The following is a 24611-nucleotide window of genomic DNA, read 5'->3' on the forward strand; positions in this document are numbered from 1 at the left end:
TTTTTCTTCTTTTATACCCTTTCTTGCCAGCCACGCTGTGGAGTACTTGGACGCGTGTGATGGAGCATTGTCCTGCATGAAAATCATGTTTTTCTTGAAGGATGCAGACTTCTTCCTGTACCACTGCTTGAAGAAGGTGTCTTCCAGAAACTGGCAGTAGGACTGGGAGTTGAGCTTGACTCCATCCTCAACCCGAAAAGGCCCCACAAGTTCATCTTTGATGATACCAGCCCAAACCAGTACTCCACCTCCACCTTGCTGGCGTCTGAGTCGGACTGGAGCTCTCTGCCCTTTACCAATCCAGCCACGGGCCCATCCATCTGGCCCATCAAGACTCACTCTCATTTCATCAGTCCATAAAACCTTAGAAAAACCAGTCTTGAGATATTTCTTGGCCCAGTCTTGACGTTTCAGCTTGTGTGTCTTGTTCAGTGGTGGTCGTCTTTCAGCCTTTCTTACCTTGGCCATGTCTCTGAGTATTGCACACCTTGTGCTTTTGGGCACTCCAGTGATGTTGCAGCTCTGAAATATGGCCAAACTGGTGGCAAGTGGCATCTTGGCAGCTGCACGCTTGACTTTTCTCAGTTCATGGGCAGTTATTTTGCGCCTTGGTTTTTCCACACGCTTCTTGCGACCCTGTTGACTATTTTGAATGAAACGCTTGATTGTTCGATGATCACGCTTCAGAAGCTTTGCAATTTTGAGACTGCTGCATCCTTCTGCAAGATATCTCACTATTTTTGACTTTTCTGAGCCTGTCAAGTCCTTCTTTTGACCCATTTTGCCAAAGGAAAGGACGTTGCCTAATAATTATGCACACCTGATATAGGGTGTTGATGTCATTAGACCACGCCCCTTCTCATTACAGAGATGCACATCACCTAATATGCTTAATTGGTAGTAGGCTTTCGAGCCTATACAGCTTGGAGTAAGACAACATGCATGAAGAGGATGATGTGGACAAAATACTCATTTGCCTAATAATTCTGCACTCCCTGTATGAAGCTCCACTGTTACAGCACCATCTGGACTGACATCCACAGCTGAAAGACATCCCACACCAAGAAGGACAGAAGTTAGATATAAACCTAAGAGAGGATGCTGCTGCTGACCGCTGGACTTCAGCTGATTGCAGAAACCACACCACGGGCAGAGCTGTTTGCAAGGTTAATGTTTGTATTTAAAAGGGTCAAATGCTCTGACGAAAGAAGTACTCTAAGTCAGTCAGCATCAGAGTGATTTAAAACAGACGTTACAGCCAATGAGAATATTACAGGAAGCTCTGTGTACCCACTGGAGATGGAAACCTACCTCCGCTACGCTCCAAAGACTTCTGGGTAGCCGAGGCTTGTCTGTCAGAGATACACTGCACACTGTCTTTGTCTCTGTGAATGACCACTAAGACCTGGTTGGACTGCTTGGCTTGATGAAGACAGGATCTAGCCTCTGCATGTGTTTTACCCTCCAGACTGGTGCCATTTATGGATAAAATGCTGTCATCTCTTTGGATTGTACCTTCAAGACCAGCTGCACCTTTCGTGAAGACCCGATGAACCTGAGGACAAAAACATATTAATAATACATATCATTCAGTCATGTATTAAATACATTTATTATGTGTTCATTAAGCAGATGGGTCTCCTGAATTATTGGAGGATCATGGCCTTTACAAAACTGTGAGAGGTCACGGTGAGTTGGTGCAACAGTGACAGTTACTCATTGAGCAATATGTGACTGATTTCAGTCGATCACTGTTGCTCTCAGGTTAACCAGTCCTTTCTGCATCTGCCATGAACTAATAAAGTGCACTGATCAAACACAACATTATGACCACCTGCCTAATATTGTGTCAGTCCCCCTTTGCTGCCAAAACAGGGCTGAGCCATCAAAACTCCACTGGACCTGAAGCTGTGCTGTGGCACCAAAATGTTAGCAAAACATCCTGTAAGTCCTCAAAGGTCCTGTGAGTCCTTAAAGATCCTGTAAGTCCTCAAACGTCCTGTAAGTCCTCAAAGGTCCTGTAAGTCCTCAAAGGTCCTGTAAGTCCTCAAAGATCCTGTGAGTCCTTAAAGATCCTGTAAGTCCTCAAAGGTCCTGTAAGTCCTCAAAGGTCCTGTAAGTCCTCAAAGACCCTGTAAGTCCTCAAAGACCCTGTGAGTCCTCAAAGATCCTGTAAGTCCTCAAAGATCCTGTAAGTCCTCAAAGGTCCTGTAAGTCCTCAAAGACCCTGTGAGTCCTCAAAGATCCTGTAAGTCCTCAAAGGTCCTGTAAGTCCTCAAAGGTCCTGTAAGTCCTCAAAGGTCCTGTAAGTCCTCAAACGTCTTGTAAGTCCTCAAAGGTCCTGTAAGTCCTCAAACATCCTGTAAGTCCTTAAAGGTCCTGTAAGTCCTCAAACATCCTGTAAGTCCTCAAAGACCCTGTAAGTCCTCAAATATCCTGTAAGTCCTCAAATATCCTGTAAGTCCTCAAAGACCCTGTGAGTCCTCAAAGATCCTGTAAGTCCTCAAAGGTCCTGTAAGTCCTCAAAGGTCCTGTAAGTCCTCAAAGGTCCTGTAAGTCCTCAAAGATCGTCTATAGTGCTCAAAGGTCCTGTAAGTCCTCAAAGATCCTGTAAGTCCTCAAACGTCTGCTGCTTGAAGTTTTGAAAGGCTTGTTGTGTTTTGTAATCTGAGCTGCTGGTAACCTTTGACCTCTGTAGCTGGTGACTCTAATGAACTTTCCCTCAGCAGAGTGGGCTTTGTCACACTGTTTGGTACATTTTGCTCTTGAAGAAACTTTTCTTGAGATTTTCTGGACTAACTGAATCTTCATATCTTAGTGAGGCATTCAAGGCAAGTAAATGAATGTGCAAGAAAATGTACTTTAAATTGTTGCAACAGTCACCGTACATTATTATTTAAATCTGAAGGATGTGAATCTGAACAGAGATTCAACATCTTGTACTTACAGTTATGTCCTTTTGCTCGAGGTCAACTCCTCCAGCAATACTGAAACCAAGTCCTGAACCTTCTCCTTTACTCAGGACAACAAGACGAGTATTTCTGTTAGTCTGCAAAACACACAGAGAGACAAATAAAGAAAACTCAAACTCAGCTGGACTCTGTATCTGCAGTGAGACATTACCTTGGTTTGCTGAAGCAGGGTTGATATGTAAGCTTTCGCTGTTAGTGAGGACAGCAGTGTTTCCAGTTTACACTGACTCACAGGTGAAGCTGACAGCTCCTCTAAACTGCAGAGAAAAAGCCATCGAATCAGGACATTTAATGTGTTTTTTTCACCCACATTTCACAGTTATGTTTGGAGCAAAGCAGCTGCTGTGATTTACAATGACTGGTTTAAAGTCTCACCTGATGGACCAGCCGAGCTGCCGGCCATGGGTCTCTCGGGTCCTCTGAGCAGTCTCTTCAGTGACTTCAGCCTCACTGTGGTTAACGCTGTTCAAATCTGCTTTCACTGGAGTTGCACAGGTTGGAAAGCTGTCAGTCACTGGGGCTATAGTGGACTGGGTGTCAGAGTCTGTTTTATCTGCATTGCTGCACCCTCCTGCAACGTCCTCTTTGCACAGTTTTTCCAGCTCAGGCATGCTGAGAGCCCTGAGCTGCCGTAACCTACTGTAGAGAAGTCTGCCATGTTTCTTGCGCAGCACTGGAGGAGTGTGTGGTGCAGCCCCATCTGGAGCTTTGTGAACTTCATTCTTAGAAGACTTACGAAGACGAAGAGAACAGGATGTGGCTGGAAGCAGATTTTCCACATAAGAGCTAAAACTCCTTTGCCGTGTCCGGAAGTCAACAGCATTAACCAGTTCCATATAACCTGCAATCCTTTGGTTCAGCGGGGCTCTATATGCCAGCGCATACGGCTGAGGATCACTGCTTTTCACCAGGGGCTTGTCAACATTAGCCAGATTCTCAAAGGATTTGATTTTATGTCGGACAGAGAAAGGACTGTACTCTGCAGACGAGGCAGTGTGTGCGGACAGGGTCTGTGTGGACAGGGTCCGTGTGGACAGGGTCTGTGTGGACAGTCTGGATGTGCTGGACTTCGCTGTCTCTTCTGTCTCCATAACTGTCACAGGTTTGAAACCTTTACTTGTTGAATGAGCTGCTGTAGAAGACAGTGAATGAAATGCTGTGTTGGTGACCGAGGCAGCTGTTCTTTCTTCTGCGGTGACAGTGGATGAATGCATTGCTGCTAATCGTGCATCTGTATCATTTCTGTGTTTATTTTCTTTTGAAACCTTTTTGTCTCTATGTGACATAGCTGCTGCTGCTGCTGCTGACGATGATGATGATGATGATGAGGAAGACAGTCGCACTTCCATGAATGTCCTCTGAGTGGCAGGTCCATGTGATTCAGCTTTTGCTTCGTAACCTACGTGCATATCTTTTTTGGGCAGCTGCACAGTTTGCAAAGCTCCATCTGAATTTCCATGCTCAGTCATTATTTGCTTTGTGTCACCTGCTCCGGCCACAGCTAGGCCACTCCTGACATCAGGCTGGTTAGTGGGCTTCAAAATCCCAATGGTTACCACAGCTGCTGGATTTGTTGACTGCCTGAAGGAAGCCTTTGTATCTGCAGGGACTGGACTCCCCAACAGTTTTTGAAGAGGCTCCTCTGGGCTGTTCTTCTTTTTAATACTCAAACCTTTAAATGTGGAAGGACCACTTTCAACCTGAAGTCTGAAGTTACTCCTCCACACAGGACTGTCTGAGTAACCGAGGTGTTTCAGCTTTGAGCTTGTCTTAGGTAAGGAGCAAGCGTCAGGCTTTAACGTATCTTTACACTGCACGACTTTGTGATTGTTGCTCACTGACGCTGACATTTTGGATAGCCTGGAGCCTGAGGGGTTGGATTCCACTGAATATGTTTGTGTGTCGTCACACCTCAGTAAATCTGATCTTTGGGAGACGTCTGCATGCAGCTTTTCAGTAACGGAGTGGGCTGCTGGTGGAGCATGGTTTCTGTAAACGCTCGTGTGTCTGGATGCTGCACACGCTTTAACTCTGTCAAAGTGTGGCTCTGTAGCAGAAACAGGTGCTGTACTGTTAAGAAACTGGCATGGTGACCGTGTAGAAGAGACACCACCAATACCATCTGCCATGTTCTTTACCACTGCACTGCAGTCACTGTTTGAACCACTGACATCTGCAGTGGGATCCATGTGTTTACAACTAGGATTTGATTTTTCTGGACCTGATCCGCTGAAAACTGCAGAGCTGCCTTCTTTCTGTTGGTTCACACATTTATTCATCAGAAAGGCAGCACCCTTTTCATCTCTGGCTTCCAAAGCAGGCTTCTCACACAGGGCTGCACCATGTTGGCCTGGACAGCAGGTTTCAGGCTCATCACATGATATTTCCTCACTGGTGTCGCGGCTCACATCTGATAACACGTCGTCTACATTGACGATGGGCAAGTTACAGTCTGGTTGGATTGTGGCTTTTCCTAAATGTGTTCTTATTACTTGATCAGTCCCCCCCTGAACAGATTTGGCTGGATCCACTGTGGATCCATCACTGCTCTGTGACCACACAGTCCCTCCCGGGCTGAGCAGTCGATCTACAGCTGGCACAAGACATGAAAAGATCAGGATCGAATGAGAGGAGGTTGGTAACAACGAATTATTTACATTACATATTTTTTTAAATATGAAACCAGTGAATTGTAATTTATATGATATAATTTGATGTGTAAGTTTAATTATTTATGTGTACATATTAGTGGTGCAACGGATCAAAAATCCCACAGTTTGGATCCGATCAATTTTCGGATCAGCAAAAAAGGAAAAAAGACAAAAATTTAACATTTACTTATTGAAGTATTTTTTGCCTGTTAAAAACATTCAACTCTAGACTCATTCCACGCAGTTATTAAAAAAAAAATGGTACAATATAGTGCAGTATAGGGCTTTGTATCGACCACTCAATTCAATTCAATTCAGTTTTATTTATAAAGCACCAAATCACAACAACAGTCGCCTCAAGGTGCTTTATATTGTAAAGTAGACCCTACAATAATACACACTGCTCATTACATCGCACTCCGCTGTGATATAATGAGCGGTCACGGTCACGTAGCTTTCCGTTGCCCTGGAGCTCCACCCATTTGTAGTAGTTGGGCAACAGAAGATGCCTGGGACAGTTCAGCCATAACTTTAAACTTCTCCTGCTCATACACACTCAGTGGCATGCCTAGAAAATTTTTGTTGGGGGGGCCAGGTAGGGGCACAGATTTGGAGAAGGGTGGCAGATTTAATTGGCAGATAATGTTTAAAAAAAATTCTACCAACCATTAACCATAATTCAATAACCCTATAAACCTAATAACCGAATGCGCTTTTAACTCTTATTAGAATGAGATTTTAACCACTACGGTGCAAAGTTTTTAGATACTGCGTTGATAAAGTACAAGAGATACAATCAGTCAGTGTTTATTCAGCAGTCAAGGACAGCAATATTTGCATAGCATTTTTACTGACATGTAGTGCACATATGTTTTGGGCAAAAACATTTTTGAATATTAAAATACGAACATTTGTAACAAACAATTGACAAATTAGCCATTCCAATGCAAAACTTTATCTGCCTGTTGAAAAAAGAAGATAATCTTCTCACAAACTGGTGTTTGATTTTGAAACAGGAAAAAAGTGGAGAAACAAATGAAAAGACGAACATTTGAATAAAACCTGAAAGCAAGTAAATACTTTCTATGCTGCCTTATGGTAAACTTTGGTAATATTGATAAAGAACAACACTGGCTGATGATGAAATACAGTCAGCTGGCATGGTGACACTGCCAGTATTAACCTGCAGGGCTGGACTGGGACAGAAAATCGGGCATTTTGACTACAGACCGACCCACCAGGTATTAAAGCCATAAAGACTTTGAATGAAAACAAATGCTGTTGTGACAGTGATGTACAGTCTTGTTGGTATATGTATGATTTCTATACATTTTACGTCAGATAAAAACTTTGGTTGTAAGATTTAGATAATTATTTAATAAAAGCTAGATATTTTAAATGAGAATAAGAAAGAAAAGTATTTCTTTGTGCCCTCCTCTCCCTGTTAATGCCCTACATGCCCCCCTGGCAACACTTTGCTAGACCCGCCCCTGCACAGTTACCAACTGTCAGCTACATAAAAAAGGATCCTGGTGTTATTTGTCTCTCAGAAACAGTTCATAACTTCAACTCATTCATGTCACATAAAGGTAAACCTGTTTCTCCATCACCTGTTCAGCTCTGATGATCCAGTAAGGACATCTCCTGGTTTCATCTTCATGTTTCCCTCTCACCACATATCCAAACCGACATCATGACCAGCAGCTTTACAGCTGTGGCTCCAGCAAACATCAGCTGATACTAGAAATTAATATTAAATAAATTCTGACAACAGCTGATCAAGCTTAAACGTGCTGCTGTTGTTTAGCGCGACATCCGCTGGTTTCCTCTTTCTGGCGCAAAGTGGGAGATAAACAAACAAGAGAGACGATCAGCTGATCATTGATTTCATGATTGAAGTAGCAACAGGAGAGGGAGGGAAGAGAATGAGAGAAGAAGAGGCAGCTGTGCAGCGTAACGACAGAATAAATCCAGCTTTGTGTCTTTTTCCATTATAGCTAAAGTTCGGGACAAACTGCGTCTCTTCTCAGCTCAATACGAAACGTGTAATATTTTCTCTGAATGAGGGACCATCCCATGTTTTTAAGGAGCCGTTGGCAACTCTACTAACCTTATGAATAAAATAAAGTTCACTATCAGTAACATCATAGCACCCACCCACCTAAAAACTCCAGCCTATTAATTAATGAAAGACCAAGACAGACTTTTAATTCATTTGAAAGCCTGATGCTTAGCCTCGTCCACCCCAGCTGTGAAACTCAGAAACCAGTCTTACTTGTTATCATCTATCGTCCACCTGGGCCTTACACAGAGTTTCTGTCTGATTTCTCAGACTTTATATCTAATTTAGTTCTGAGCTCAGATAAAATAATTATTGTGGGTGATTTTAACATCCATGTAGATGCTAAAAATGACAGCCTCAACATGGCATTTAATCTGTTATTAGACTCAATTGGTTTCTCTCAAAATGTAAAAGAACCCACCCACCACTTTAATCACACTCTAGATCTTGTTTTAACATATGGCATCGAACCTGAACATTTAACAGTGTTTCCTGAAAACCCTCTGCTGTCTGATCATTTCCTGATAACATTTACTTTTACAATAATTGATTACACAGCGGTGAAGAGTAGACTTTATCAAAGTAGATGTCTTTCTGAAAGCACTGTAACTAAGTTTAAGAATATAATCCACCCACTGTTATCATCTTCAATGCCCTGTACCAACACAGAGCAGAGTAGCTATCTGAACGCTACCCCAACAGAGGTCGATTATCTTGTTAATAATTTCACCTCCTCACTACGTACGACTCTGGATACTGTAGCTCCTGTGAAAACTAAGGCCTCAAATCAGAAGTACCTGACTCCGTGGTATAATTCTGAAACACGTACCCTAAAGCAGATGACTCGTAATCTGGAGAGGAAATGGCGTGTCACAAATCTAGAGGATCATCATTTAGCCTGGAGAAATAGTTTGCTGCTTTATAAGAAAGCCCTCCGCAAAGCCAGAACATCTTACTATTCATCACTGATTGAAGAAAATAAGAACAACCCCAGGTTTCTCTTCAGCACTGTAGCCAGGCTGACAAAAAGTCAGAGCTCTTTTGAGCCAACCATCCCTTTAACGTTAACTAGTAATGACTTCATGAACTTCTTCACAAATAAAATTTTTATCATTAGAGAAAAAATTACCAATAATCATCCCACAGATGTAATATTATCTACAGCTACTCTTAGTACCATTGATATTAAGTTAGACTCTTTTTCTCCAATTGATCTTTCTGAGTTAACTTCAATAATTACTTCCTCCAAACCATCAACGTGTCTTTTAGACCCCATTCCTACAAAACTGCTCAAAGAAGTCCTGCCATTAATTAATTCTTCGATCTTAAATATGATCAACCTATCTCTAATAATCGGCTATGTACCACAGGCCTTCAAGCTGGCTGTAGTTAAACCTTTACTCAAAAAGCCATCTCTAGACCCAGCAGTCTTAGCTAATTATAGGCCAATCTCCAACCTTCCTTTCATATCAAAAATCCTTGAAAGAGTAGTTGTCAAACAGCTAACAGATCATCTGCAGAGGTTTATTTGAAGAGTTTCAGTCAGGTTTCAGAGCTCAGCACAGCACAGAAACAGCTTTAGTGAAGGTTACAAATGATCTTCTTATGGCCTCTGACAGTGGACTCATCTCTGTGCTTGTCCTGCTAGACCTCAGTGCAGCGTTCGATACTGTTGATCATAATATCCTATTAGAGCGATTAGAACATGCTGTAGGTATTACAGGTACTGTGCTGCAGTGGTTTGTATCATATCTATCTAATAGACTCCAGTTTGTGCATGTAAATGGAGAGTCCTCTTCACACACTGAGGTTAATTATGGAGTTCCACAGGGTTCAGTGCTAGGACCAATTCTGTTTACATTATACATGCTTCCCTTAGGCAGCATCATTAGAAGACATAGCATACATTTTCACTGCTATGCAGATGACACCCAGCTCTATCTGTCCATGAAGCCAGATAACACACACCAATTAGTTAAACTGCAGGAATGTCTTAAAGACATAAAGACCTGGATGGCCGCTAACTTTCTGCTTCTTAATTCAGATCAAACTGAGGTTATTGTACTCGGCCCTGAAAATCTTAGAAATATGGTATCTAATCAGATTCTTACTCTGGATGGCATTACCTTGGCCTCCAATAACGCTGTGAGGAACCTTGGAGTCATTTTTGACCAGGACATGTCCTTCAACGCACATATTAAACAAATATGTAAGACTGCTTTCTTCCATTTGCGCAACATCTCTAAAATTAGAAATATCCTGTCTCAGAGTGACGCTGAAAAACTAGTTCATGCATTTATTACTTCCAGGCTGGACGACTGTAATTCATTATTATCAGGATGTCCAAAAAACTCACTGAAAAGCCTTCAGCTAATCCAAAATGCTGCAGCAAGAGTCCTGACAGGGACTAGAAAGAGAGAGCCTATTTCTCCTGTTTTGGCTTCCCTTCATTGGCTTCCTGTTAAATCCAGAATTGAATTCAAAATCCTGCTCCTCACATACAAGGTCTTAAATAATCAGGCCCCATCTTATCTTAATGACCTTGTAGTACCATATCACCCTATTAGAGCGCTCCGCTCTCGCTCTGCAGGCCTACTTGTTGTTCCTAGAGTATTTAAAAGTAGAATGGGAGGCAGAGCCTTCAGTTTTCAGGCCCCTCTTCTGTGGAACCAGCTTCCAGTTTGGATTCGGGAGACAGACACTATCTCTACTTTTAAGATTAGGCTTAAAACTTTCCTTTTTTCTAAAGCATATAGTTAGGGCTGGACCAGGTGACCCTGAATCCTCCCTTAGTTATGCTGCAATAGATGTAGGCTGCCGGGGGATTCCCATGATGCATTGAGTTTTTCCTTTCCAGTCACCTTTCTCACTCACTATGTATTACTAGACCTCTCTGCATTGAATCATATCTGTTATTAACCTCTGTCTCTCTTCCACAGCATGTCTTTATCCTGTCTTCCTTCTCTCACCCCAACCGGTCGCAGCAGATGGCCGCCCCTCCCTGAGCCTGGTTCTGCCGGAGGTTTCTTCCTGTTAAAAGGGAGTTTTTCCTTCCCACTGTCGCCAAAGTGCTTGCTCATAGGGGGTCATATGATTGTTGGGTTTTTCTCTGTATCTATGAAGCGCCTTGAGGCGACTTTTGTTGTGATTTGGCGCTATATAAACAAAATTGAATTGAATTGAATTGAATTGAATCAAGTTGGCTAGAACGCAGTATGAGTTATTGCAACTGACAGTAAAAAGTCAGCACAACGAAAATAAACTCCACCTAAACTTGGTTTATATCTGACCCAGATAGACTGCAGGTCATAACTTCTTACCTGAAGTTCAGTTCACCTGACACTCGGACTGGTGGCCGCCTCGGGTCTCTCCTCCTGCCTCCCCTTCCCTCATCCACCTGTTGCCTCTGTGGAAGCTCTGCCATAGCCACCACCAAACAACTGGGTTATTTTTACACATCGACCTGCATCTGGCCAATCCACCACCTCTCATTGTTCATGCCCTTACAAAAAAAATAAAAAATAAGTCACCGGGCATATGCCCGGTATGCCCGATGGCCAGTCCAGCTATGTTAACCTGCAACCAAATCTGCAGCTCCATACAGCAATGTTACGACTTAGATTACATCTTATAACTCATAACTCTTATGTTAGCTGCCCTCTGTAGCATACTGTCTGAAATATTCCACGGCTGCAATAATTCTTTAAGTGTTATTTTTTCCTTGGTATTCTAATTTCACCGAAGTTTACTAAACTCAACAAACTTAATATTACTTACTTATATTTATTCTGTCCTCATTTTCTTTCACCGAAAAATTGTTTCCTGCAGTGACGTCTTTCGTGCTTGGCTCTCCTACCTTTGCTAACGTGATGCACATAGCGCAGAAGCCGATGCTGCATTCACTTACACTCGGATATCTGAGCTTCACCGTGAAAACATAATCGGACATTTGATATTTGATTGAATTTTATTGTTTTACCTTTGGGGTGGCACCTGGGGTGGCCAGTGCCCCCCCAGGCCACCACGCTGGACACGCCATTGTACACACTTGGAACGATCTTGCCACTAAAGTGGACGCGCAACGGGATATCATAGCGTGGCTCAAGCACATTCATCATAGTTTAAACCCCTTGTTTTGCACAACAGAATACGGCCTCCCGTCTGCAGCTAAACACCCAGTTCTGTAATAGCTTTAGCCCGGTCGGGCTGGGCAGCAAAGGGCTGCTTAAATGCCACAAACTCCTCTGCTCCTCCACTTGGACCGCTAGCGCTGGCCATAGCTATCGCTTGACAGACCCACCACACGCACCATACACATACTTTTTTTCCTTCTTTTTCAAATCTTCGGACCACGTGCGTGCCGAACCGTGGAGTGGGATCGGTTCAGATTACGGATCAACCGCGATCTGCTGCACCACTATATAACATGTATCTATGTAATTCAGCCTGTTGCATGAGAGGTGAGGCGCCGTCATGAAGGTGAAGTGATTAAAGACCTTTTCTCATGTTAGCAGCGTGAAATGAACCCGAATGGATTTCTCTCTGATTTGAACCAATGAGTCTATCAACTGTGTTATATTCATACCCTGGAGGACGGGGCTGTGGCTCCCCACACCCTCTAGCAGACCGTTACATGGAGAAACCTTTGGAATGCAAGCATGCTGATCCACACAGGTATGCACACAGGTGTACACACGGGTATTCACAGACGCGGACTACAGCTTTCTTGGCTGCTGCCTCAAAGCACATTGTGCGCTGTCCATCTTGCGTGCTGCACAATATCGTTTATTATTTAGTATCTACTGATATCTACTGCTAGCTAGTTTATTGTGATGATGCCATTTTTTTTTATTATGTTGCTCTTTGTTGTTTGCTTTCTCTTCTGTTTTTTTTCTCCATACAGGTGACCCAGGTGTTTTTTTTTGTTTGTTCTTTTTTCCTTTCTTCCCCCCCTTCTCACCGTCTCTTCTCCCCTTTGGTTTTCTTTCTCTCCCTCTCTTTCTTTCATTCTTTCTCCCCGTCCTATCCCCCAGTCATGTCTGTCCCGTTTGTAGCAACTGAAAATAAAATAACTTCATAATTATAATAAAGGTCAATCAAATGGACCAATATGGCAAGGCCATGATGATCCACTTGGTAAAATAAATCCGCTTGGCATCTTTCTTGGCCTTAAGACAACAATTCTGATGCTAAAGATCCAAACGGGACACAAAAAAAAAAAAAAAAAAAAAAAAAAAAGAAATGAACCCGAATGGATTTTTCTCTGATTTGAACCAATGACTCTGTCAACTGTGTTATATTTGATACAGTCATTGCTGTGAACTGCTGACTCCTAACATACAGAGGGAATGCATACAGCCACACTGTACAATACTATTACATACGATACAGTGATATGCATCAAAAGGGTTGCATTATATTATAATCTACAATCTCATAAGGAAAGACTAAAGCTACTGTACACAGATGTATACTCAGCTGGTCAACTGCAGGACTTAGCTGGAGACATTGCTGTGGCTGATCCAGGAAGTCACATGATCGACTGCTCTCTCTTGTATTACACATGTTTGCACTTTAGTGTCTAACATGCAAAGATGTGAAGAAGTCTCTGTTTACCAGTTACAGAACTGAAACTGTCAGGAGCAGCGTATATGGACAGGTTATCATCAGAGGAAGTGACTTTTCCTCCTTTTTCCTTCGCCTGCTTATCAGTAATGTTGATCTATGATGACATGTTTACTCAGAGAGACATGATGACTTTAAAACAGACATGTGGAAAGACTCCCCGTTTTAGTGCCCCACAGCAATCTCTGTGTTACATAAAGATTAATGTTACACTACGCCTAGTGTGAAGCTACAGGGCAAATCTAATATTGGTCATTAAAAGTAAAATATAAAGGTTAGTCACCGTGAACAGAGAGTCAGAGGCGTGCAGGTTGCTTTGGGGAGGAGAGAGCGGGGATGCTGATCCTACATCTGAGGTCAGCATTAAAGGAAAACACACAGCAGTCTATGTGAAAGCTTAAAGAGTAACACTACCTGGTGGCTTAGAAACAGCACTACACAGCAGTGTAAGCGCACATTCAAAGACACACAAATATACGATTTAATCATGTCGTAACCATTAAGTGGAGACGGTTTTCCTCCCAGCAGCTGGAGGTTTGAGTGTAAGCTGATGGGCAGGCTGCAGAAAGTGAACGAGCAGTGTAGCGTGACAGAAGTGACATGTTCAGCTGCTTAGTGTAGCTGAGCATCTAATCAGGAATCCAGCCTGTATATTGTTAGTGCTTCTTCCCCAATGCAAAGACAACTGTGTGATGAGACGCAGACCACAGCAGCTATAAACATATTATTACTGCACTGAGGAAATGTAGAAAGGGTTGGGTGGAAGGAAGAGTCTAAAGCTCTGAGTAGCCAATGTTTGTTTTTATTCTCGTCTGACATTGGCCAATCAGCTGGGCAGTCCATATATACGGTTTTTAAATGGAGCTTTTCTATTTTCTCAAAGCTTTACACAACTAGGCTCTTTCATCCATTCACACAAAAACTTTTTCTATTTAACTGCTTTCTATCTAACATTCAGAGACATTCACACTCCGATGGATGCATCAGAGAGCAAGTTGGGTTTAGTATCCCGTCCAGTATATTCAGCAGGGATTGAACCACCAACCCTCCGATCAGTGTTGGGGAGTAACAGAGTACATGTACCGCCGTTACGTATTTAAAATACAAAATATGAGTAACTGTATTCCGTTACAGTTACTGTTTAAAAGGGTGGTATTTAGAATACAGTTACTTTGTTATAAATGGATTACATGGCGGTCCTCTGTAATTCTGGTCATTCCACGCCGCGCATTGCGGCTGGAAACCCAAACAAAACACGCGTCCTGTTGGTGGCGTCAATCACACGATGGACCCGGAGCCAGCGCCAGCGCAACAGAGTTTCGGACTTGGAAGTTCCAACACCATTTCATATTCAAAGAAGAAAGGGATGGGCGAAATTTAACAGTGCAATGCAAAAAAAGAAGATGCTCTCCTCGCCAAAAACTCCACCTCCAACCTAACAAATCAAGTAAGTTATTTTTAAAAACTAACGTTAGCCTACTGCAAATATCTCATTTTAGTTGTGGTAGCTACCTGGGCTATGTGCCACTTCAGTAGCTTCGATGTGATATTGCTGTGATTTTAGCTAACATTGTTAGCTGACATCAGCTAACAATGTTAGCTGACGTTAGCTAAAGTTAGTTCATAGACTGTTAAACTTGATGGATAGCATTAACAACCTGCTAGCTTCAAATTATCGTGTGCAGTTCTGAAAGCAATCCCAAAATGATTAACAGTACGGTGGACATTAAGGTTGGGCGAGATTTAAAAATTTTCCAACCAACAATCGTCAGTCAAACAAATGATGATAACCAACATATTCGCGCAGGTGACTTGTTAGTGGGCGGAGTAATGTAATCATGCACGGACTGATTTGCGCATCTAGAACATAAATAGAAAGTTTTCCTTGTTGGAGTTTCTGTGTTAACAGAAACATACTTTTTTGGATTATTCATTTATTTATTTGAGATGCACCAAATTGCACAAAAAACCTTAACTTTACCTCTGATATTTTTTTATGGTCGCTGGAAGTGACATTTTGGTTTTTAACTTATTTGTTGTTTGGTCGAGTGTCTAAGACATAAACACTGGAACACAGTTAAAGTGGAAGAAGAAGACAGTTTCTTTGTATCCCTACCCACCATTGCGGTTTCTTTATTTAAATTAAATGTTTAATTTTTTCCTGAACATAGACTACTGCTGTTCTTTCATTCTGAGTTTGAGTAAATGAATCGCTGCATTTGTTCATGCCGTTAAAACATCACTATTATATTTCCTGTTGACTGCTTCTCTTGCCTTCAACCAACATTATTATTATACTTACTCATGGGTAAAAAAATTAAATTCGTCTTGTAAACACAATCGGCGAAAGGCTCAACCTATTGTTGATAGTCGATATATTCGTCTAATCGCCCAACCTTAGTGGACATTAGGTAAGGCTGCACTTTTTGCAGTGATCTCGAATACAAAACTATTTCTTCATCAGTAATATTTTATCTTTTGGTCGGTCTCTCTTTTTTTTTTTTTTCCAGAGGACGCATCCCAGGGTTATACGCAGTTTACCCAAAGCAAACACATCGGATCATGGTGATGAACAAAGTGGCAAAGACACAGCCTCTCCTCCTCTCAAACAAGCCATCCTTAGCACTCCAGCCATCACCCAAAGGAGAGTAAATTCCTTGGTATTTGACTTCATAGTCAATGAAGTGCAGCCCTTTTCTACTGTTGAGAACACCTCATTCCGTAAGACGGTTGAAGGACTAAGTGGGGGCAGGAGTCCTGTTTGCAGAAAAACATTGATGACTCGTGTTGAGAAAACCTTTCCAAAAAATGAACGAAGCAATAACTGAAATTCTTCTACATACTCAAAATGTGTGCACAACAGCAGATATCTGGACTGCGCATCACAGAAGTTTCATTGGCATCACATGTCACTGGATCGAGTCAGACACATTGGATCGCAGGTCTGCTGCACTGGCATGTGAGAGGATAAGAGGCCATCACATTTATGATGTTATTGCCGCCAAAATAAGTCAGGTTCATGCTGAATTCCATATCAGAGGCAAGGTTAGTGCTACAGTCACAGACAATAGGAGCAATTCTGTAAAAGCTTTCAATGAATATGGAGATTCAGAAACAGAAGATGATCTGGAAGACACAGGTGATGTACAATTTCATGATGTCACTACAGTACTTGAGGAGGAGCAAGAACACGAGGAGCTGAACTTCTTTTTGCCACCACACCATCGATGTGCTGCGCATACACTAAATCTCATTGCCACGACTGACCTTGATAAAGCTGCTTCACAGCAGGGTGTTTCCAGAAAATTATACAGGAGTGCAAAGGCAAAATGGGCAGCCATCTGGAATAAGGCTCATCACTCATCAGGTGCTTCTGAGGTAATTGAAGAAATTGCCCAAATGAGATGTGTTGTACCCAGTGTTGGGTAAGTTACTCTAAATTAGTAACTTAGTTACATTACTAGTTACTTCTATCAAAAGTAACTCAGTTACTTCAAGTTACTCGTTACTTTCAGAGTAACTAGTTACTAGGGAAAGTAACTTTGGTTTTACTCAGAATTCTCTTGTTAATGTGTTGCTTTCGTAACTGGATACCCAGCAAGATTGCCAGTCTTCTAGCTTGCTTACTTGCCACAAGTGCACTGTGCCACCTACCAATAGAAAGGAAAAAATAATGCGCACATTTCCACGGCACAAAGTGAGCGATAAAAAAACAAGAGATCAGCTGATCACTGATCATTGATCAGTTTTCATGATTGAAGTAGAAACAGGAGAGGGAGGGGCAGAGGATGAGAGAAGAAGAGGCAGCTGTTCGGCGTAAACACAGAATAACTCCAGCTTTGTGTCTTTTTCATTGTAGCTGAAGTCTGGGACAAACTGTTTCTTTTCACCTAAATACGAAACGCGTAATATTTTCTCTGAATACCAGACGATTCCGTTTTTTACGGGACGGTTGGCAACTCTAATAATTAACCGTATGAACAAAATAAAGTTCAACATCATTAACTTCATAGCACCCACCCAGCTGTATAGAAACTCCGTCATGCTAGCTAGCACGCAGTACGAAAAAGTCAGAATAACGAAAATAAACTCCGCCTAAACTTGGTTCATATCTGACCCAGAGAGACTGCAGGTCAGAACTTCTTACCTGAAGTTCAGTTCACCTGACACTCTCGGACCAGCGGCCGCTTCGGGTCTCTCCTCTTGCCTCCCTTTTCCTTCATCCACCTGCTGGCTTCCACCACTTGCTAATGTTATTGAATCTGTGGAAGCTCCGCGATAGCCACCACACGAAGTAACGAATAACGCGCCTATCTAAATCCCAGTAACGAGTAACGCGTTCCTGGTTTTGGCATAATAACTAGTTACCGTGCTCGTTACCACAATAATAACGTAGTTACTGTAACGCGTTACTTAATAACGCGTTAGTCCCAACACTGGTTGTACCTTCAATGACTAGGTGGAGCTCAGAGTACCATGCAATCGAGAAGCTAATGAATCTACCTGAAAGTCAGCTCAATGAAATCTGTGAACATCTGAAGGTGGCAAAACTGCATCCTCAAGAGACAGTGTTTCTCAAAGAGTATGCAGCCACTCTGAAACCGCTTGACTACTCAGTCAACCTGCTCCAGGGGAAAAGAACTGCTACTTCGGATATGTGATTCCCACCCTTCTCAGTCTGAAAGCCAAGTTATCTGAAAAGTTGACACAAGTGCAATTTTCAACTCACATCCTCTTAGCGATCATCAAAGCAATTGACACTCGATTTGCAGCTGTATTAGCCTCCCATGAAGCAAGGATGGCAGATGATGAGAGAGAATCCATGAGAAGAACGATGGTCCAAGAGGCCCGTCTCCTCAACACAGAACCTTCTAATGACACCAGCACCACTGGACATGCCTCAGTGGGAAATGAGCCAGAAGATGATGACGACAACAGCTTCTTCAGTTTTCAGAGTACACAGGTGACCTGTTCTACAGCGGAGGATGAGGTACAGAGGTATCTTCAAGATTCAGATAAGACATTGACCTCATTAATGGGACATCCAGTGATCAGAGCCCTCTTCTTAAAACACAATACAACTCTGCCGTCAATTGCTCCGGTCGAGCGTCTCTTTAGCCACGGAGGACTCGTCTTCACCTGACACCATAACCGCATGACAGACAAACACTTTGAACAGGTGCTCTTGCTGCATTACAACCGCCTTTACTGGACTGCAGACTAGGCGGAACAGATGTAGGTAGTCTGCTGAAACTATCCTGGTATTGTTCACAGATGGGGCTTGCAACCTCAGTATTTTGTAGTCTTTAGTATTTGTTTTTGGCATGCATTCAAAAAGCAGCACCTCATATGTTTACTGCAATTGTTCGCCAATTATTTGATTTTTGGGGCCATTTAAGGTTTTGAACCAAGCAGTTCAGCACTGACACCTCGGACAGTTCTTTGTTGCTTGCCTTTGTTAAATGGCCATAAGGTAATGTTGCTGAGTTGCATTAAAACATATATTGTCTTGTTTTAAAAATTATATCTAGGGTAAGGTTTAAAATGTAATTTCTCATTGTTACATTGAGTTTGAATATCTGAGTTGTATTGAAAAATCTTTTGTAATTTAAAATTTTTGGTGGAAGAATAATATTGACAGTAAATGCCAAAATAATATATTTTTCATTTTTGAGTATAATTTTATATATTGCCTTTTTGTCCTAATAAGAAAACAGTCATTGAAAATGCTGATATTTTTTCTCCTTGTGCCAGGCTACTTTTGATTTTAACTAAGTCATGTTGGTGACCATAACAGTAAATACTCTTCAATGGCAGATTTTATGTTTGTCTAATACTCTTCCACTTGTCAGCTTTATAAATAAAAAAATATTGTTAAGGAAAGACCGTGCTTTTTTATTATCTTTAAGAAGACAAAACAGCTTATACAAACATACCCAAGTCTTTGCTCCTCTACATTAAATATATTAAGTTGGGCTTAACAGCCAAATGGTAAAGAAAAACAAACAAGAATGTGCAGGATGTGATAGCGACATTCGTGTAGTTGTAAAAAAGACTACTTCCATCAGGAAGGAGGTTCTGCAGCATCCGGTCCCGTACCAGCAGACTGAGAGACAGCTTCTTCCATCAGGCCATCAGACTGCTGAACACGTCATAGACACCTCAGCTTCACTACTGGAACTTCAACATTATGCACTCCATACTGTACAGTAATGCCACTGTTTTGCACATGTCTCACTCTGTATATTTTTATATATTTTATTTATTGTTTACTCTATTTAATTTGTAAAATATGTGTACACACACACACACACACACACGTAGGAAAATATTCAGTATACACATCCAGAAATGCATATACTATTATATATTGTACATATATTTATTAGTTTCAGATGTAGCCATTCTTGTATTTTGCTTGTTTACATTGTTGTATTTTGCACAACTCTGTTGCTTGTGAAGCTCGCACACAAGAATTTCACTCACATGTGCTGTACCAATGTACCTGCACATGTGATGTGACAATAAAAGTGATTTGATTTGATTTGATTTTGAAAAGCATGACAATATAGTAAGTAATCCAAAGTATTCAGAATACGTTACTCACATTGAGTAACTTAATGGAATACGTTACAAAATACATTTTGGGGCATGTAATCTGTAATCTGTAGTGGAATACATTATAAAAGTGACCTTCCCAACACTGCCTCCGATCAATAAAAGGCCTGCTGCGACCCCACAATGAGGGACAATCCAGACTGGGGTCCCCTGTGCCTGTTTCACAGTGCTTTCAGCATCTTCTCCCTGACTCGACAGCATCAGGCTGTAATTTCTTGAAGCAGGTGAGCTGCTCATTTTCATCTATTCAGCTTTAGAATAAAGTCACACGGTGAGCGTCTTACCTGAGATCGGTCTCCTGATGTCCAAGGCCAGTGTCAGAGGAAGGCTGTGCATGAGTTCACAAATGTCCTGGTAGCTGGAGGAGCAAACTAGTTTATCTCCAATCTTGACGATCTCATCTCCGGGACGCAGCCTGCCCGCAGACTCCTGGGACCACAGTTAGAGAAACAAGCTCAGCCTTTACATGGAATATTTTTAATATCTTAAATCGTTTGATCCTTTAAAGAATCACCAGAAAATTCAAATATTCTTGTTCATATTCAGTGTGCATAGAAAATTTTGCATATATATTTGAATTTGTATCATCTTTGCTACAGCCATCATTTTTTTGCTTTGCAGTTTATTGCCAAAAACTGTGTTGTTGAATTTATTTTGTTTTTTGGGGGAACCCCCCACCCCCACCCCACTGGTGTAGGGTTGAAAGCAATCCCACGTACCCTTTCTGCTGCACCTCCAGGCTCCACCCCAGCGATCACCAGCTTCAGTGGTGATGACATAATCTCCAGTTCAAGCCCAAATGAATTCCTGTCGTTCCTTCTTAGGATCACCGTGTTAATGGGACAAATCCCTGCAAACTCACTGGCATCTTCCTTCTCATATAGCTGACTGGGGATCATGTCGGCAGCCACCGTGGGGTTTGTTCCTGTGCTGTGGGATGGGAGCTGGAATGGGGCCAAGGCCAGGGTGGGTTCATCCGTTTGGGATGTTTGCTGCTGGGGTAGGTTTGGTGCTTCAGTGCTCATAATGACCCTGTTCACTGCTTCAAGCTTGGGGGACTGCTTTGACTCCAACTGTCCGTGACTTTGATTTGGACAGTCCTCACTGCTGGTGGTCATATCAGTGAGCACAGAGCTGCTCGACACCCCTGCTGTGTGATCTAAAGGCTGGTGGATGAACATGAAGGTTAACTCACAACCAGGTGACTCTGACTTATTGGGAAAACCATCCTTACTTTGAGTGGAACTGTCACAGAGTGCTGTGGGTATATCTCTGCCTCCACTCTGCAAATCTCCACTATCTTCACCGTCTAACACCGAGCTGCTAAATACACCTGCTGAATCACTCTGTGACACGTCACTGCAGGTAAAGGCTTCAGATTTTGTGGGTCTGTGGAAGGGCTCAATTTTTCTGCTGCTGGCTGAATTTTCTCCCTCGCTGAGGTCATCCTCGAAGCACTTCATCTGGCAGAGAAGTGGGCTGCGTGCTGTGGGGGGGCTGGACCATGTGATGGGCTGGCACACGGCCTCCACATGGTGACTGAGAGGTACAGAGGTTTGGTCTTGGATGTTGTTGTACACACGGCCGTCTTCCACTTCTGTCAGAGATGGGCTGAATCCTGAAAATAAAGATGAACTTACAGCAAATTTTTACAAAACTGGATGCTGTGTAATTGTTTAAAGAGAGATGATAAATGCTTGGTCTCTAAAAAAATCTCATAAATGGTCGGTGGCATGTGTGGGGGCAGGGCTTGAGGCTCTTTCCTCTTGGATGCCCCGAGTGCCCTTTTCTTCTGGCTTTTTTGTTTTTTAATGTATGTGTGTGTGTGTGGAGTCGTGGCCGCTCCCCTCAACAGTAAAGTTTAACGATTAATCACAATTTTGCTAAATAAAAGGATCTGGCTCGCATCAGTCACATGATGACCTTTAACCAATGCTCACCCTTGAAAGCAGAGTGCGCTGGTTACGAGCTGGGAACCAGTTTACAAATACCATGCACATTTTCTGCCACCTGGGCGGTGCGGAGCTGTACACAAATCAACTGGGAGACACAGAGTGATGCAACAAAAACCAGTAAGCAGGTGTACAGCGTACACTGTAGTATGTAGCACACAGTATTAGCTCATTATGGACATGCTGGTCAATTGCCTTTTGCCAACTGATGAAATGAGCGTGCTGTGTGTGCAACAGCTCGGCAAACATTACCTGTCCTTTTATTACCTGCACAGGTGTGCAGGTCACAGCTGCTAGCTGACTGGCTAAGGCTCTCAGGGATCTGTAGCTCTGTGTCTCAGGGAACATATTTAGTTTTACAGTAAGTTACAGGGTTTTCCCTGACTTTGTGGAGGACTTATATTTCACTAATATACATATTCACATACAGTCAGGTCCATAAATATTGACACAACATTTTTGGCTCTATACACCACCACAATAGATTCCAAGTGAAACGAACAAGATGTGCTTTAACTGGAGACTGTCAGCTTTTATTTGAAGGTATTTACATCCAAATCAGGTGAAAGGTGTAGGAATTACAACAGTTTGCATATGTGCCTCCCACTTGTTAAGGGACCAAAAGTAATGGGACAATTGGCTTCTTAGCTGTTCCATGGCCAGGTGTGTGTTATTCCCTCATTATCCCAATTACAATGAGCAGATAAAAGGTCCAGAGTTCATTTCAAGTGTGCTATTTGCATTTGGAACCTGATCTGCCAAGATCCAAAGAGCTGTCACTATCAGTGAAGCAAGACATCATTAGGCTGAAAAAACAAAGCAAACCCATCAGAGAGACAGCAAAAACATCAGGCGTGGCCAAAACAACTGTCTAGAATGTTCTCAAAAAGAAGGAACGTGCCGGTGAGCTCATCAACACCAAAAGACCCGGAAACAACTGTGGTGGATGACCGAAGAATCCTTCCCCTGGTGAAGAAAACACCCTTCACAACAGTTGGCCAGATCAAGAACACTCTCCAGGAGGTGGGTGTATGTGTGTCAGAGTCAACAATCAAGAGAAGACTCCACCAGTGTGAATACAGAGGGTTCACCACAAGATGTAAACCATTGGTGAGCCCCAAAAACAGAAAGGCCAGATTAGAGTTTGCCAAACGACATCTAAAAAAGCCGTCACAGTTCTGGAACAACATCCTATGGACAGATGAGACCAAGACCAACTTGTACCAGAGTGATGGGAAGAGAAGAGCATGGAGAAGGAAAGGAACGGCTCATGATCCTGAGCATACCACCTCATCAGTGAAGCATTGTGGTGGAAGTGTCATGGCGTGGGCATGTATGGCTGCCAGTGGAACTGGTTCTCTTGTATTTATAGATGATGTGACTGCTGACAAAAGCAGCACGATGAATTCTGGCAATATTATCTGCTTATATTCGGCCAAATGCTTCAGAACTCATTGGACGGTGCTTCACAGTGCAGATGGACAATGACCCAAAGCATACTGCAAAAGCAACCAAAGAGTTTTTAAAGGGAAAGAAGTGGACCGTTTTGCAATGAACAAGTCAATCACCTGGCCTGAATCCAAATGAACATGCATTTCACTTGCTGAAGACAAATTCCCCAAGAACAAGCAGGAACTGACGACAGTTGCAGTAGAGGCCTGGGGTATCACCAGGGATGAAACCCGGTGTCTGGTGATGTCTATGTGTTCCAGACTTCAGGCTGTAATTGACTGCAAAGGATTTGCAACCAAGTATTAATAAGTGAAAGTTTGGTTTATGGTTCTTATTCAATTCAATTCAATTCAATTCAATTCAATTTTATTTATATAGCGCCAAATCACAACAAAAGTCGCCTCAAGGTGCTTCATAGATACAGAGAAAAACCCAACAATCATATGACCCCCTATGAGCAAGCACTTTGGCGACAGTGGGAAGGAAAAACTCCCTTTTAACAGGAAGAAACCTCCAGCAGAACCAGGCTCAGGGAGGGGCGGGGCCATCTGCTGTGATTGGTTGGGGTGAGAGAAGGAAGACAGGATAAAGACATGCTGTGGAAGAGAGACAGAGATTAATAACAGATATAACTCAATGCAGAGAGGTCTGTTAACACATAGTGAGTGAGAAAGGTGACTGGAAAGGAAAAACTCAATGCATCATGGGAATCCCTGGCAGCCTATGTCTACTGCAGCATAACTAAGGGAGGATTCAGGGTCACCTGGTCCAGCCCTAACTATATGCTTTAGCAAAAAGGAAAGTTTTAAGCCTAATCTTGAAAGTAGAGATAGTGTCTGTCTCCTGAATCCAAACTGGAAGCTGGTTCCACAGAAGAGGGGCCTGAAAACTGAAGGCTCTGCCTCCCATTCTACTTTTAAATACTCTAGGAACAACAAGTAGGCCTGCAGAGCGAGAGCGAAGTGCTCTAATGGGGTGATATGGTACTACAAGGTCATTAAGATAAGATGGGGCATGATTATTTAAGACCTTGTATGTGAGGAGCAGGATTTTGAATTCTGGATTTAACAGGAAGCCAATGAAGGGAAGCCAAAACAGGAGAAATCTGCTCTCTCTTTCTAGTCCTTGTCAGGACTCTTGCTGCAGCATTTTGGATTAGCTGAAGGCTTTTCAGTGAGTTTTTTGGACATCCTGATAATAATGAATTACAGTCGTCCAGCCTGGAAGTAATAAAAGCATGAACTAGTTTTTCAGCGTCACTCTGAGACAGGATATTTCT

General features: G+C 42.5%; 1 protein-coding gene across 1 annotated transcript; it reads right to left on the minus strand.

Moving 5' to 3' along the window:
• Positions 1 to 890: 890 nt before the first annotated feature.
• LOC147316633 (uncharacterized) lies at positions 891 to 22228 on the minus strand. The gene is made up of 9 exons (XM_086313039.1): positions 22148 to 22228; positions 21920 to 21953; positions 20648 to 21546; positions 20213 to 20357; positions 3348 to 5565; positions 3124 to 3229; positions 2948 to 3049; positions 1312 to 1555; positions 891 to 1043 (listed from the first exon to the last, which is right to left on the minus strand). The coding sequence occupies exons 1-9, from the start codon at positions 22226 to 22228 to the stop codon at positions 970 to 972; spliced, it is 3903 nt and encodes a 1300-aa protein (XP_086169165.1). The 3' UTR covers positions 891 to 969.
• Positions 22229 to 24611: the final 2383 nt, after the last annotated feature.

The sequence above is a fragment of the Aulonocara sp. 'chitande type north' Nkhata Bay genome, linkage group LG12 (assembly GCF_057382095.1).
Source record: "Aulonocara sp. 'chitande type north' Nkhata Bay isolate Kocher_YH1m ecotype deep benthic linkage group LG12, A_spYH_male_GT1.1, whole genome shotgun sequence".
Lineage (NCBI taxonomy): Eukaryota > Metazoa > Chordata > Actinopteri > Cichliformes > Cichlidae > Aulonocara > Aulonocara sp. 'chitande type north' Nkhata Bay.